This window comes from Pseudopipra pipra, chromosome 3 (genome assembly GCF_036250125.1).
Source record: "Pseudopipra pipra isolate bDixPip1 chromosome 3, bDixPip1.hap1, whole genome shotgun sequence".
NCBI lineage: Eukaryota > Metazoa > Chordata > Aves > Passeriformes > Pipridae > Pseudopipra > Pseudopipra pipra.
Genome location: NC_087551.1, coordinates 65,098,532 through 65,115,062, shown reverse-complemented (window position 1 = coordinate 65,115,062; position 16,531 = coordinate 65,098,532). Strand labels below are relative to the sequence as shown.

Sequence of the window (16,531 nt, the reverse complement as noted above, 5' to 3'; positions counted from 1 at the left end):
GTGCTGAGATCAGATTTAGAAACAAACCCCAAAACAAAACCCAAAACAAAACCAAACAAACCAAAACAAACAAAAAAACCAAAAAAGCCCCCCCAAAAAACCAACACAGAAACATGGCAGCATGTTCCCATTTAAGTCAGAAGTACAAAGCAAAGAACTCAGAGAACAGTGGTTGAGATAAATTATCAAAATACTTTAAGAACATTACCAAAGATTTTTGGCAGCAATTCTGGACTGTACGAGTCCAGAAGGAAGTAAAATTAATGTATGGTGGGATACCTAAGTTTAGGGAAATGCCAAGAAGTGAATGCATCAATGCAGAACATTTATGGACACTTCTTCAGCCACACTCATTACCAACTGTCATAACTGCAGAGCTAGAAGTAGAAAAGGAAAACATCATGTGGGCAAATAGAACAGTGAATATTACAGTTTAATAGAGTTCTAAAGAGTTCTAAAGAGTTTAACTTTTAAAAATCTACACTATAGTTAAAATTACAAGTAAAAAAAATAACTTCTTCATAGTTGTTTCCTGAATGATAAAGAACTATCATTCTTTGAAAACCACTTGATAGTTCTTCCTCAAATTATCTTAATGAAATAATAATTGAACAATTAAAACAAAAGAAAAGCAACAGGTGTCTTGCTGCAGTGTAAACAAGTGGAAATGGCATAATTAATTTCCACACCTAAATAATGATTCACATAAATCATTTGAAGCTTCACCATAAATTATCTTAGACAGAAGTGCATCATTAATATACTGCTAACCAATAGTTTTCAAACTCTGAGTACCGGCTGAAAGAATTTGTGCATATTAATACACAACCAAGTGAGTTTATTTTTCTATAAATCCTTTCCGACAGACACATATACCACATGGACCAATACCTACATCTGCAAAACCAGTGCAGATGGTTGTAAACAGTGAAGCACTACAGATTTTTCCCAAATACAAATATACTTTTGGGGTGAGTCTACTCACTCAAAGTGTCATCATGAAATGCAGAAATTACTCCAAAACTCCAATTCAGTTACTAATTTTACCAACATAAATTACAATAAATTAATTTTTGACGCAATTAGTCTAAATATCCACTTGCATGAGTGATATCTCTGAGCACTACAACTGCACAGAATAATAGCAAGAGTGTTAAAAAGTGTTCTCTTAGTTGCAGCCTTCAGGCCTTCGTGCTGGGAAACACATGTTCTATCAGAATAATCTGAGTTAGCACTGCTCTGCTTTTTCTTACAGCTCATTAGTTCTCCTCCCTTTCCACCCCAAACTGAACACCCAAAAAGGTGCCAGTGTCACACGTTTACCACTGTCACACAATCGCAGAATCAACTAGGTTGGAAAAAACCTCTTAGATTGAGTCTAACCTTTGACCTAGCATCCCCCTGTCAACCAGACCACGGTAGTAAGTGCCATATCCAGTCTATTCTTAAATACCTCCAGGGATGGTGACTCTACCACCACCTTGGGCAGCCCATTCTGATCCCCCTTCAAAAGAATTTAGAGAGAGAATAAAAAAAATCCACCCATTTCTTAGGTTTTCTTTACTGAAAACTCAGTGTGAGTAAGTCCTTTTTAGTATCAACCCCTTTTACATTACTTTCAGCATGAGAGTGAAAGTGGCTTCCATGGCTTGTGTTACACTAGACACAGTCACAGGCTACATGAGGTCTAGAGCTGTGGAAATGAAGCTTCCTGTTCCCTGACCTCAATTCAGCTCACTAGTTCCAAAATATTCAGTAAGCAATTTCAGCCTGCACTCAGAAAGACACCTTCCATTAGTTGAGATACTCTTCTGGGAAACAAAGGTTCTGTTATTGCAGCTGTCCTTCAACTCTATCTAAAAGGAGGGTCAAAACCAGCAGTATCAGCAGTGTTATATTACATCTGTAAACTTTATTATTATTTTTTTAACTCTCCCCTGGCCATTTCCAATATCTATTCTATAGATACATTAAAAAAATATCAACTCAGGTTATATTTTTACACCTGATATCACAACTGTATGTTGGATACAGGACGTATTTTCAAAGCAGAAAGAAAAGGTAAGCTTCTCTTTAGGTGTCCTTGTCACATGGGCAATAAGAGAGGAGGCAAGTAAGAGGTCAGGACAGACAGAACAAAACCTACAGTTACAGCTTTTGCAGCCAAAAAACCCTTTATATTATTTAATAGTAATATGAATCTAGTAGACTTAATTATTCGTGTCCTAGAAAAGCCCAAAAAAGAGGACAGGAATGATACCACAAAGGTTACATAATGGAACACTGCAGCATTAAATCTGAACACAGACAGGTTCAGGGAACAACAGAAATATTGTGCTGGCTTTCAGTCCTTGATGACAGATACGAAGAAGTAGTCATGCATTCCTCCTCATACGATGTACAAGTGTTTTTCATGGCTGCAGAATTCTTGCGTAAGTCTGTGTGAACCCTGTCCATCTCCTTGCACTGAGGCAGAATTAAAATTTAACAAGTGTTTTTCTAACCTGTTTTTAAACCTCTGAGCAAGCTGTGCAAGTAACACACAATATGAATTCTGAATATTGAAAACCCCAAAGAAGTTGTGTAAAGGTGCTCTTCTATCTTGTATAAATGTAACATACAGATCTTTATCATAATCATATTTTTAACCTCTCTTGTGGAAGAGCACTTCTATCACTGCCATAGTGTAGTGCTGAAGAATACAGTTCAGATATTCTCCATTTTCTACTCTTGCTCTTGATGTCTGTTTTCCCAAGCAGTGGAATAGTGATTTATGAATTTTATTCTTTTCATTTTAGGTCTATTTATTCCAACACTTTCTGTCAAAATAACTTACGCATACTGAAAGCTTCAGTCTGGCAAATCATATGTTCACAGTTTCGTGATTTTGGAGTACTGAAACAGAACACTTTCAATGTTTGCTTTCCTTTTTTCAAATAACAAACACAAAATATTTTGACTCTGAAACCAAATGTTCTGTTCATTTTGCAGTTATATAATCTTTTACTTAAGATACGGTTAATACCAAAAATGCCACTTCAAATTGAAATACTTCTTTGATACCATTATTTCAATTATTCATCAAATTCATTTGCAAACCCTTGAAACTTTATTTCAGCAAACTTACTGTTAATCAAAGTTTTACCCAAGTTTTCCTAGCTGGTTGACATCTGCAAAAGGGACAATTGTAATCGTTATTCCACTATGCCACTATGTAATGATGAGCAAGAGAATTGCTCTGAACAAGAGAACAGAGAAGTTCTGAGGGATACAATATGATATGCTTTTCCAACCCAAGAGAGATACTACTGCCTCCCTGAAGACATATTTAAAACAACTGGGCACCCACTTTTTATCCGATTGTTGTCTTATGAATATTGCCTTGGGAAGCCTAGAAAAGATATAGAAAACTCCCTTCTTTTATAATTACATAGCCTTTCCTCTTGTGGGAGCAGGGAATCACCTTCTCAAGTTATTTTTTCCTAGAGATTTACAAACAGACTGTTTTGTCTTCTACAGTTAATATAGAATTTCTACCACTTCTGAAAATCTGTCTCTGCTAAGGAAATTAGCAAATAATTTCCAATAAGTACATCTCAAGGATATAGTAAACATGAACAAATATAATGAATTATTTACTAAACTATTAATCAGATTCTTTTGCATTGTCTATGCAAACTAAAACCTTAAACAGGTTTCTCTGTGTGAATTAAACTGCTGTGACTAGTCACTTCTTCAAAGGATTCTTCAGTCTGCTCACATTCCAAATTGATGTTCAATGTGGAAACCAACTATCCTAAAAGCTTTCTATTTCACACACCACCAAGCTTTGTAAACACGGGGAAGTGAATCACAAAAATAGTGTAAAAAAAAATCTGTAGCTTAACCACACTGTCTTGCTTCAGTTACTAGAGGGATGATACAAATGTACCTTATGAGTCACCCACCTGACACCAGCCAAAAGGTTAATCTTGACGTTTGCATAAGAATTAGATTACTAAACAGAGCTTTGCAGATTGACAGTTGCACAAAACCAGACAAGCAAAACCAAACCAATTTATTTAGCTCGAAATGCAGCCAACAATAAAATATACTTAAGTACTTAAATAGATTATAATCCGTGGGATGTGAGGGGGGGAGTGGAGGGGCAAGGAGGAAGGAAAAGGAAATTTTAAAATTGACCAAGATGCTTGTGTGACATCTACACTGCTTACATGCTTTGTATGTACCTTGTCTGAATTCAGCTTTCCTAGGAATTCCTGCAAGATAGCACTTTGGCAAAGGGAACGATGAAAACATTGGCCAAGGATATGGATCACTGCCCTAGAAACAGGACCAAAAATAAATTAATTTAGGAGAAGCATTGATAGCTTTTGTGCAATTAACACACAAAGGTGCAGTTCCCAGAATTACTACCTATCCATCAATATGACACTTGATATTACAATTTGCAACGAGATGTACCATAACTTAAAGAAAAGATACAAAATCCAAAAAGTATTTGAGCCAGAGTTTTTTATGATATATACCACTGACAGTTTTGATTTTACAGCTTTTATTTCAAACACAGAGGAAATTGCAAGTTTTATAAAAATTTTTAAAAAAACCACAAAACACAAAACTGTATTTCCAATTTCATACACTGATCTAGGTGTCTTGGTTGTGCTGATAGTAATTTTCATTTCATCTTTATGAGACTGACAGCCAGGGAGAACTAGAACACTTAAAGGTGTTGCCTAACAAACACTCTAAGTTAGAGAATTGATGAAAGCTCCACGTATTAGATACTGCATATGAAAACCCAAGCATCAAAAAAATATAAAATAAAAGGAAGACAAATGGAAAGCTAATAAAAAAATCCACAGAAATATAAAAGCAAAAAAAATATAAACTGTATTCGCTTAAAAGTAACATCAAAATGGAGCAAAATACACTTGTCATCTGAATGCAGTATGTCCTAGGTACATGCCAATCCCCAGATAGTGGGAACAATTTTTTCAGTATATCACTTCTTTAAATGTTAGCACTTTATAAAGCTAAAGGTGGTCTAGTAATTCTTAATTTAAGTAATTTTTCACATGCTGAATTATCAGCAAAAATGTTCAATTAATGAAGTCAGGAGTTAAGCAAAGAGAAACTGCTAAACTTTAGGTTCTAACCTTATCTAGTGCTCTCAAAGGCAAAATCCTTTCCTGTGGTCCTCCAATCAGATTTATTCTTACAAGAATGTGGTTTCTCTCCACTGACAGACCATCAATTATAAAAACTCTGTGGAAAAAAAACCAAACAAAACTAAGAGAAACATAAAAAACTCCAAAAATTAGAATTTGATTTACTGACTAATTCAAAAAACTTTTATATGAAAGAATACTTCGAGAAAGACACTGGACTTAAAGGCAACCAGGAATACACATAGACATAAGGAAATAAACAGAAACATGAAGTATTTTGTCTCTGAGCATTATTCTAACTTTGTATTTGCTACGTATTACTGATTAGAAACATTTGAGCAATTACTGGACACATAAGATTAGAAAATTTACAAGCTTTGTTATGTCCACGTGTTCAGTAATTAGAGTAAAGATAGTTAATGGACCATCAAAATTTGTTCCTTATTTGGCCTACCAGTATACTTCTGCTGTCGCAAATATGTAGAGTTATTCACAACTTAAAAGACAGCTGTCTTGCTGTCTGAAGTCATTGTGCAGGCCAAGACACAAATTTTTTAAAAGCTATAATATCCAGTTTTTATACACCAGGGTTCTTAATAAAACTTTTGCCTCAGTACGGAAATAGTAGGTTTCATCCTCAAATGGTAAATAACTATGATCTATATCTGTGGAGACTTCACCTACATACAACAAACAGCAAGAGGAAAATTCTTAACACTCAGCATGCTGTGAGAAAGGAAAAAATGTCTGTAACTAAATGACTGTCCACTTCTGACCCAAAAATATACTTTTCCTTTTGAAAGGATGTGCTGTGTAATTTTACTTAGAAGACAGTAATGGAAAGTCACAGAAGTTGGAGAGTCAACTAAGTTATAAATAAATAAAAAAGCCAAAACCAAACCACAACAACAACAAAAAAAACACCCTCTCAAAAAAACCCAAAGTACAGATGATGCCTTTAATTCATAAACATTAAAGCAATACTCTAATTTTATAATAAATACATAACATTAAAAAACATACAGAATTAGAAGGCATATTTACATATGCAAGTTATGCACACTTTTTGTTTAAGAAACAACTAAGATTAATACAAATCAAAAGTAGAAAAATATTTGCTTTTTTATTTCTTATATTTTTGGTGTGGACATGGGAGAAAGAGAAGACCATTGTATCTTTTCATAATTTAAGACTGCTGACAAACCTGCACAAGGAAACCTGCGCACATTAATAGCCAGTTTAAGTGAAAGCATTTGTATGTTTGAAGCCACTAAGGCATCCATGCATTTGTTCTCAGGAGAAGAGTTTGACAGTTAAAATAACATTTACATCAGTCAGTTCTTACCCTGGTCCTTCTGAAGTTTCTGTGACGTTTTCCTCCTGAGCAGTCAGTAAAACTTGTGACACTTTATACTGAGTCTCCAAGAGTAAAAGGGTATTGAGCTCACAGCACAGCACATTTAACAACCTGCAGAAGGACACATTGAAACAACAGAACATCAGTCAGGAATCCAGTAATGCACAATAAGACAAAAGTGAATGCGTTTATGAGATCTCACAATAGAAAGAGAGGGGGGAAAAAATCAACAGAAAAACCAACTTGAAGTATCTGAAAAACACCCAGATAGAACTAGGTCAGGAACACTCTTTTATATCCTTTTTAGCCACTCAAGTGGCACGACCGTAAGCAAGCAGGGAATGGTTTCCAACAGATTTTTTTGTGTGCATTGAACAACCAGAGAAAATATCCACTGGTCAGTTCAGTCTGCTTTTGATTTTATATCACAGAGTAACAAAAGTGATGCAGACTTAGTAAGACATTCCATGTGAAATGTAAGGAAATTATATAATAATAGGCTGGTAAGGCAACTTAGAATCAGGTTGTCTGAAGGGGAAGGAAGGCAGAAAGAAAAAAAATATCTTTCCTTGAGAAAATAGGTTTTTAAGCCCCTCTGTATAATCCAATTTAACACAGTTCAAAAACAATAAAAGATTTAATGTGTAACAAAACCAACAAATCTTCTGTGTTCGTTTTTTTCCAGAGAAAGTAAAACAATGGTGAATTAAATTAATAATCACAAGAGCACATGACAGTATATTATATACAATTTTCTTTTACTTCAGGACAACTTAATGGTGAAAGTATTCCAAAATATTTTCATATAAATCTGACACAGAGCAATCCAAATCATGCAATTTTTTTAAACTAATCTATTCACTCTAAGACCACAACAGAATAATTTCATTGAGGGCTTCCTGTTCAAGAAAAATACTATGACTAAATGTTCTTTTTACTGTTTTATTTCCTGTTTTATCACAGTCATAACACACAACAAATTAAGTCTGATCAGCGTTATATTTTGCATTCACATAAGACTTGATACGAACTGGAAAATACATACTATTTTAAATTTGTAGTCTGTTAGTCAGTGCTTATTTTCTTCCCTGTAATTCCAATATGCTTCTCCTAACAACAGCAAAAATTCACAAGCCATTCTCTCAATAATTTAACACCTGCAAATTCAGACAATTGTGGCCAAGGATAAAATCAAGATGAAAATGTCTCTTTTTTTCCTGTTGTTTTTTAATACAACTTGACCTGCTCAGTTTCAGTCCTCTTCAGGTTTTATTTAATATACATTAACTATTTTGTGACATTGATTTGTTTCCAGTACTTTTCTAAATCACAGAAGAAATGACAGCTCAACTATAATTTTTATTATTATTATTATTATTATTATATAGAGGAAAAAAATCCAGAAAATAGCATTGAAACCATTATGAAGATAGATAACTTCTTCTCTTAAGTATAATAAATGGCAAAGATGTGTTTCCAGCAGTTAAAAACCACTTGGAAGAAGACTGGTGGCTGAGAATGCCTTAAAACATCTCCTCTGGTAGACAAGGCAGAGCAAAAAAACCCCAACCCAACCAAACATAAGCAAATAAAACTAGGTAGATGGGATAGTGGTAGGATAAATGGCAAAATACACAAGATCTAACATGAGCAGCTGCTGCTTAGGAATTCAAATGAAATTTTCACCTACACAGAAAAATCCAGTTAAAAATGCTATCACTGAAGTACATATATTTAGTTAAAGGTAATATTCCATTATTGTGCCTTTTAAAGTCATAAATGTATAGACTAAAGTTTGCAACTAAAAAAAATGTCATATTGTGTGTACATTTGTAAATATACTTGAATATGGCTGTGGAGTTTTTTCGTTTTTGGTTCTTTTTCATTCCATTTGAAACTTGAGAATTGGATCAGACTCCTCATCTCAATATTCCACCTATACAGAGTGCATGCTTATGAAAATGTATAAAACCTTTACACATATAATACAATAAAATCAAAGCATATCTTTTTCAGATATATTTTAAAATTTTGTTTGGATGCAGAAGATAGAATTCTCAACTTGAATACTGCTAAAAAGTGGAATACAGGCTTTGATACAAGGTCTTGTACCTCGGAAGAACCCCACACAACAGTACAGGCTGGGACTGATCAGTTAGAAAGCATCTCTGAAGACAAGAACCTGGGGGCTCCTGGTGGACAACAGGTTGAACACAAACCAGCAACATGCTGGTTTGAAGGCCAGTGGCATCCTGTGCTGTGTAACAAAGAGTGCTGCCAAAAGATCATGAGAGGGAGGTGACCCTGCACCTCTGTTGGTACACGTAAGGTTACAGCTTGGAGTGATGGGTCCAGTTCTGGGCTCCCCAGTAAAAGTATCAATGCAATGGAGAAGGTCCAGCAAAAGGTCAAGAAGATGATAAAGGGTTTGAGCCATTTGACACAGGGGCTGAGAGAGCTGTGACTGCTCAGCCTGGAGAAGAGGATCCTCAGGGGAGATCCTGTCAATGTGTATAAGCATCTGACAGGAAAGTTTGAAAACTGAGTCAGACTTTTCAGTGATAGCCAGTGAAAGGACTAGATGCAATGGGCATGAACTGAAAGACAGGAAATTCCATTTTAACATACTGTGACAATGGTGAAATACTAGAACAAACTGCCCAGAGATGCTGCAGGATCACCAGCCTTGGCAGTATTCTAAATCAGACTGGACAGAGCCCTGAGTCATACTCTCTAGTTGAACTCACTCTGAGCAGAGCAGTTGCACTACAGTTGTACTACACAATCTTTCCTCTCCCTTTCAAATCTGATTATATACTTCTGGGAACACTACTAATAAGATATACCATATTGCCAGGAACAAAGTGTAATGCAGATAAACCAAAAGATTATCTGGAAGCAGTCTTTTATAGAATTGTAATTTTAAAAAAATTAAAAAATATTAAAATACATATCATATATGGTAGCAAAAAGTAATTTTGTTCTGAATTCTGCATTTCCTGTCCTATCCCTGTCTTTCTTGGAAGGTGCTCCCTGCATTCTACTACATCAACTACAATTTCACAACTTATACATCACTGTAGAAACGCCTAACCTAAAAAAAAAGCATTCTAGCTAGTACTTGTGTATCTCCACAAACCAACTATCTCCATGGTTTTGGTAGGTGGAATCATAATGACCCCTTTAATTACAACAGAACAGAAGTCCTTCATGGGATATAAACCAGCTAGTATATAAACCTTGCCACTTTTTATGTTGCCTCTTTTAAAATTTTTCATCTGAAAATAATATAATTAAACTGCCCATGATTTTCTCTGAGTTGCTACAAACACATATTATGAGGACAGCTTATTATCAAACTTCTCAGTATTTTTTCTGTGAGTTCCATTTAAAGAATTCCCATTTTCACAAGTTGTCTTTTTTTTCTCCTAATATCAAATCATGGCTCTCTCAAACACCACCTTTATTATGGTAAACCCAATTTTATTTTTCTGCAGTTCCCACTAGACTCCAATACACCAATCTTCCTTACTTTCATAATATAAGTTCTTTCCAAAGTCAATCTGATGCTCTGTTCTCACTTCAAGGATATCAGCAAATGCTCAGCTGGAGGTGAAAGATGCAAGATACTGCTCCTGAATGAGTCTGCAGTGGGTTGACACCAGTCAGCAACTAAGCACTCACCCAGCTGCTCATTCACTCCTCACTTTCCACAAGCAGACCAGTGTCTAGACACTCTCTGAGCAATGGTTACCTTCAAACCCTAAACCCCCGGTTTTTATTACTGAGGGGGATATAATATGGCATAGAACATCCATCTGGTCAGCTCAGGTCAGCTGTCCCAGCCGTGTTTGTTCCCAACCTCTTGCAGACCCCTAGCCTACTTGCTGGGGAGTGGGAAAAAAAAGTAAGTCCTGAGCAGTTCCTTGCACAGTGTCAGTGGAAACGCCAGTGTAGTATCAATACTGTTTTAGTCACAAATTCAAAACACAGCACCTATGTAGAGTGCTATTAAAAAAATTAACTCATTCACAGCCAGTACACAGTCCACCAAAAGAAGATAAAATTTCATGCTATAATCAGCAGTCCATCCACCATATGGAAAAATATAAACTAGCAAATCCAAAATAAACTATACTACAATCTCTGTAATGTATGTGTTCATAAAGCATGCAATGGCTAACTAAACATGAAATTCTTATGTCTATGCTGCCTGCAAGGTGTTCCTGTGATGTGATCCTGAAATGTTAAATTGGTCCTTAGTGAAAGGTTTTCTTTTGGCTTGCAGTTACTGCCTTCTGTAGATATAGGCATGGCTGATTAAGGCCAGTGCAAAATATAAAGCATGACATTTGTAGAGAGCTCTCCCCCAGCTGTGGGACAAAGTAAGATTTTTCTTTTCTTTTGCAGAAATAAAGATTAAAAACTTAAATGGAATAAAACAAGGACTGGAACTTCTTTGCAGCAGCAGGATCTCCTTCTTCCTAAATAAGTACATATACCAACAGTGAAAGCCAAAGCAAAACTTTCATTAAACAATTCCAGTATTGTCATCATGGGAGACAGCCTCAAAATGTTTAACATCAGAGCCTACATTACCAACTGATTTATTCTCTATTATACTACTTTGAGTAACAACCTGAGCTTCAACAAGAACATGGATCCAAATACTGAGTGGCAACTACTGTCAAGTGCCAAACACGCAGAGAAAGGCAAAGGGCTACCAAAAAAACCCCAAGGAAGGTAAAAGCTACCTAGTCAGCACTGGAATGCAAACGGCCTTTGCACGCTGACTTTGCAGACTGAACAAGAGGCATCAGTAAGGAGCAGAGAGAAGATGTCTCTACACTTGGTCTTGCTAAAGGATCAAGACTTGTAATTGTTCCACTGAAGGCAAAGCACAGTTTTAAAAAAAAAATATGAGCTCTTCTGGATATAGAAGTTACACCTTCAATGTCTGGGGCAGTGGAAGCTACTACCTCAGGGCAGTCATGTTTCTCCTAGTGAGAAAACTCAGGGACTGATGTATTCCTTAAGATGATTTCCACATGAAAAGATTTTCAAGAGAGCACCACACCACTTTAGCTACCCCATGTACCTAGAAATCACATGTAATGTGACTGCCAACTGTAAAAGTTTCCCTAGCTAAACAAAAATGTTTTCCATGAGCATCACTTACAGCCTAGAGGACTCCAAAGAAAAGTGTTTTGGATTTCCCTCAGTGAAGTTAAGAAAAGTAAGTGACATAATCTGATCACAGAATCTGATGTTTCTATTTTATTATTAATAAATTGTTTTCAATTAATAACCCTAACAAACTACTATTAACATATAAACTCACAAAAAAATGATCACAGATGATGTGGAAGCATGCCCACACAATCCTGTTGCAAAACGCCATCACCAATAATCACTAGCAATACAGACTCTGTCCTCTTTTACCTTTAGATTCTGCTACTCAGAATGCTTTTTAATAAAGAGAAAGGGAAAGAGAGATTAAATCTAAACAGCATGTTGACCTGAAGAAAAAGAATTATCAGGATTCGTGTCTTCTACCTTTAGAAAACAAGACAATTAATGCTCTCCCATTGTGTTACAATCATTAAAATCGCACCATCTCTTAATTAACAATACATATAAGTACAGTTAAGGGAACAAACTACTTATATACACTTAATATACCTAATTATTAAAATTCAATTATATATAAGGCGTGGTGTTTAAAATGTAGTTGAAAAAAAGAAAGGAAAAGAACACAAGGGTGTTTGTTATCTGTATTTCCTAAACCCACAAAGTTATCTTTGGCCTATCACACTCTTTTTCATTTCCCAGCTCCTGCAGGATTTAATTCATTCATCTGGATTTCATTGGAGTGCACTAGATGAAATTTTTACTAAGACATACTGCTTTGAGGCAAATTTCAAGAGACCGATTGATTTTTATGTCAGTTTAATATAAGCTATTTAAACTTTCTTTCCTAAATCTTTCTCTAGTAGTTTTGTAGAGCAACAGAAATAGACAAAATGCATTTTTACCATCTTCTGCACCCATTCAGTAAGCAAGAAAACTAGCATTATAAATAAAAAATATATTCACCATGGTATTTTGTATGACAAAGAAAACAGTTGCAATTTGCATATCTGAAAGAACAGGATTTACCCTCAGAGTCATCCAAGTATCTCCCTGCAGAAAGCCAAATTCTTGAACAGAGTGCTGTCCTGGCTGCTTGACACCCACTAGCACGTGGTGTCTCAGTGAACAGGGGTGTGGCTAACAAAGATTCTTCCAATTCAGAATGTACATACAAAATTTGATCTCACAATATTTAGGAGTTTTACTGATTTATGGCCAAAGTAAGTCACTGGGAGAAAAAAAAGAAAAACACAAATTCGATAGTGGCATATGTATGTATATAAGACAGGCAAAGAAAGAAAGGGTCTAGTCTTCCTCTTCAAAGTATTCTGATGCCTATTACTGTCATATTATCACATATGCATGAAAAAAAAAGAAAAAAGGAAAAAATAATTTCCAGGAACAGTGTATGTTAAGAAAGCACTCTGTTAAATGAAGAAAATTTTTGCAAAGCTGCCTACTCTGATCCCCTCCCACTGCCCAAAGTCCATGCATATTCCCAATAACACTGTTACTCCTTCTGCTTTTTATTCAAGCCGACACTGAAAGATTATCTTTGAATTTATTTTGGAGTACTGATATTTTTTAGAGACGGAAGGTTGATTATCAAAGGTACAAATCTGTTACTCTGCCACACTTCAATCCTGCCAACAACACGGTGTCACTAACATTCACAGAAAACTCATTTTCTGAATAGAAAGAACAGCAGTATGCAAATGCCTGAATCAGGCTTTAGGCAGAAGCTTTGAAAATATATATATTATGCATATAGTTTCTTGGTAGGCTGTAAAAACTCAAAACTCATGGATGTATTCACCGTACTGCAATACTAGCTAAGTTGCCTTGATGACATATAAAACCATAAATCTGAAAGAAAAAGTATTTTACTGCTGTTTTCTTAATTCCTTTGTTAATATAAGTTACAGAAATTCAAAGAACTTGGTCTTGAAAGGGAAGTGGCTAAGACTTCTAGTGTCAGATTTTAAGAAAATTGTTATTTCTCACATGCAATACCTTCTAAGATCAGATCAATGGGAACACTTGTAGCAAAGAAATAAAACATCATTAAATTAAGAAAAATCTCTGTGTTTAGTATGTTAAAAATTTACTTTCATTACTGCTGTCATTTTACTTTCTCTAGGATTTGTGCTCTGATGGCAATTTAAGTTCACAATCTTCTAAAACAGAAAAAGCACTGAGAATTTTTGCATTAGTTCCTGTGCATCCAGATTTTCAGCCTGTACAAAAGAGTGGTTAAGACAGCTTTCAGTGTTCTTTTATCAACCAATACAAGCCGACTGTGAGACTTCTCTATTCTAAATACCATAAATCTGCTTTGCAGTTGAAAGTTGAACTGACAGTTTGAAAATCTTTCTATACAAAAATTATTGTGGTACTGAGTATTTTACCTTGATCACACATGCCCTAGTCTGTATGAATGCACTGAGAGACACTGGCTTTGCAAACCATATCTAGCTTCCCTATGTTTCCCTTTGAAAATGCAGCATTAACACTACAAACATAAATAGATACACCTGTGCATTCTGGATTAAACAGACTGTGGAAGTATCTATATATTCTAAGTTTTATATGTAATTAAAGAACTAATAAAATAATTTTAAGTCACTAAAGCTCAGCATGCACATGAAGAAAAATGTAGTTTTGAATTGAAGAAGTTGTTTGACATTCGCAAAGGTAAATCTGTAAATGTTTTGAACAAGAAAAGCAAGACCTTTGGAATATAACCTGTAAGTTAAACAGATATGAAGTTCAGCACTCAGCTCTGGGTGAGGAACATGTACAAATAGAAAGTATATGGCTGTGTAAATCTGTGAACAATTAAAGGAACGTGGCTTTGGTTGTACTATTCGTAATAAGTCTAGAAGAAATGTTTCTAGACAAATATTTCACAAAATCATTCTGTTTTTCAATGCTGCAGTTACCAAAAACACCTATATATTTTATTTCTACATAGCAGCAAAGAGAAACGTAGATCTTTTGTTCTTTCTAATTTCTAAATTTTCAGAGCATTAGCATCTAAAATTATCCGATCTAACTGCTGCTGAACTTGGTATTCTTGATGAAATTTGGTCAAGGAGCAAACCAACTACACAAGGGAAGGTTTGTTTTACAGATGTCTGCAGTCAGGAGCATCCACACGAAAGATCATGGAACTGTAAAATGAACTGTGTATCTCTCATGTTCAGATAATACAGGCTAGGGTTTCTTGTAAGTCTTAATACTGTAAATCCTGAGTTGGAAGGGACTCACAAGAATCACTGAGTCCAACTCCTGGCCCTGCACAGGATAACCCCAATAATCACACCATGTACCTGAGAGCTATGTCCAAACGCCTCTTGAACTCTGTCAGGCTTGGTGCTGCTCAACCACCTGTTATTTTAAACTGAAAACCATCTCACTTTCTCTTAATCCTAATTAAATCAATGGAAGTTCTGTCAATCTTTTTATGGAGCCAGTCTAATTCTAAATGAAAAACAGTATTTTATTTTTCAAATTTCATTTTAGGACTTCTCATTCCTCTATAAACTAATGATTTCCTCCAAAGCAGCATCTATAAATTCTGATTCATATGGCAAAATCATTTATCTCCCAACTCCAAACTCTGCCATTGTTCATCTCCTCCATGCTCATCCTTATCAGTGAATTATACTGTATCTTATGGCTATTCATACATAGTATGAAATAATTTTACTGTGATATCAAAGTACAAATACAGCTGCAGAAAGCTAATGTTGCAGGACTTAATCAACTGCTCAAGCAAGGTTATCAAAGTTTTCCATACTATGAAGTACACTGTAATATGATCTTTTATTTCAGTTGCACAAAATATATGTTCCTAAAAAAAACGTGAATGCAAGGATTTATATATTCATCTTTGGAAAACAGAATAAAAATGCAGAAACTAATTTCAATTGATGTCTATGGATTTTTTGATTTTTAGCTTTTTGTAGATTTTAGAAGTAGTTGTATTATTACCCTTAGCACAGTAGTTTACACATTTACCCAACACTGTTACCCCATCCCATTTCACTCTCTCAAAATTCTGTTAGCTTGTTTAGACTTCCTTCAAGGTAGGCCTTTATTCTGTTTAACAACATCTGCACCCTGGTCTGGACACAGGCAAAGTGACCTTCAAACCCAGAACTTTGGAGAAGCTCCAAGGACTGAACGTGCTTTGATGAAGAGGAGGATGAGGAAGAGGGGGTCCCAGAGCCCCCTGCCTCAATTTCCAGAGGGGTGTGCCAGGGGGAGATGCTGGGGGGCGGATAAATCTGGGATTGGATGGGACAATACCTTAAATTGTGGAATCCCGTGGATACGGGAGATGTGTCGTGTATTCCTGTGGGCCTCAGGTCTGAAATTAAAGGACCTACTCATTTTATCTTATCTTATACCCTAAGTTGGCTCAGAGTCCTGTTTTCTGTGGTCTCTTAAGGCAACACAATGTTAAAATATTATAAAGCACTTAATATTACAAAACATGAGCATGACAGTGTGAGCATATTTTAAGTGTGCCTTCAGGTTCTAGAAATATTTGGGATCAAATGGTACTCTCCTCAAAATAAGTTTTGATAAAATTGGTTATAATTAAACCAAGACTTAAAAAAAATAATTTTAAGTACAGGGAGACTACATAAACCAAACTCTGATATAAACACAGTAATTTGTTTATTTTAGCATTTTGGTATGATTTTTGTTTTATACACTACAGTGATGTACAACACGCTTTTTATAATCAAGTAGGCAAAATAACATGTAATTTCTACCACTGCTTCTCATATTACAATATAACCATTTACAGGTAATAACATTGAATTCATCACTGTTCTCATTTTGCAGGTCATTTTTC

The 16,531-nt window shown here is 35.4% G+C and overlaps 1 protein-coding gene across 10 annotated transcripts in view; it reads right to left on the bottom strand.

The window, feature by feature from the left end:
* Positions 1-16,531, bottom strand: part of TBC1D32 (TBC1 domain family member 32) — a 78,880-nt gene that overhangs the window by 28,878 nt on the left and 33,471 nt on the right. For 8 of the 10 annotated variants that reach the window (XM_064649654.1, XM_064649652.1, XM_064649660.1 and 5 more), the window contains 3 exons: positions 6,517-6,639; positions 5,160-5,268; positions 4,215-4,323 (listed from right to left, as the gene is read on the bottom strand). In XM_064649654.1, coding sequence (XP_064505724.1) covers positions 4,215-4,323; positions 5,160-5,268; positions 6,517-6,639 — 341 coding nt within the window. Of the gene's footprint in view, positions 1-278; positions 378-4,214; positions 4,324-5,159; positions 5,269-6,516; positions 6,640-16,531 lie in introns of those variants that run through there. The other 2 variants (XM_064649662.1, XM_064649653.1) reach the window with 2 other exon arrangements.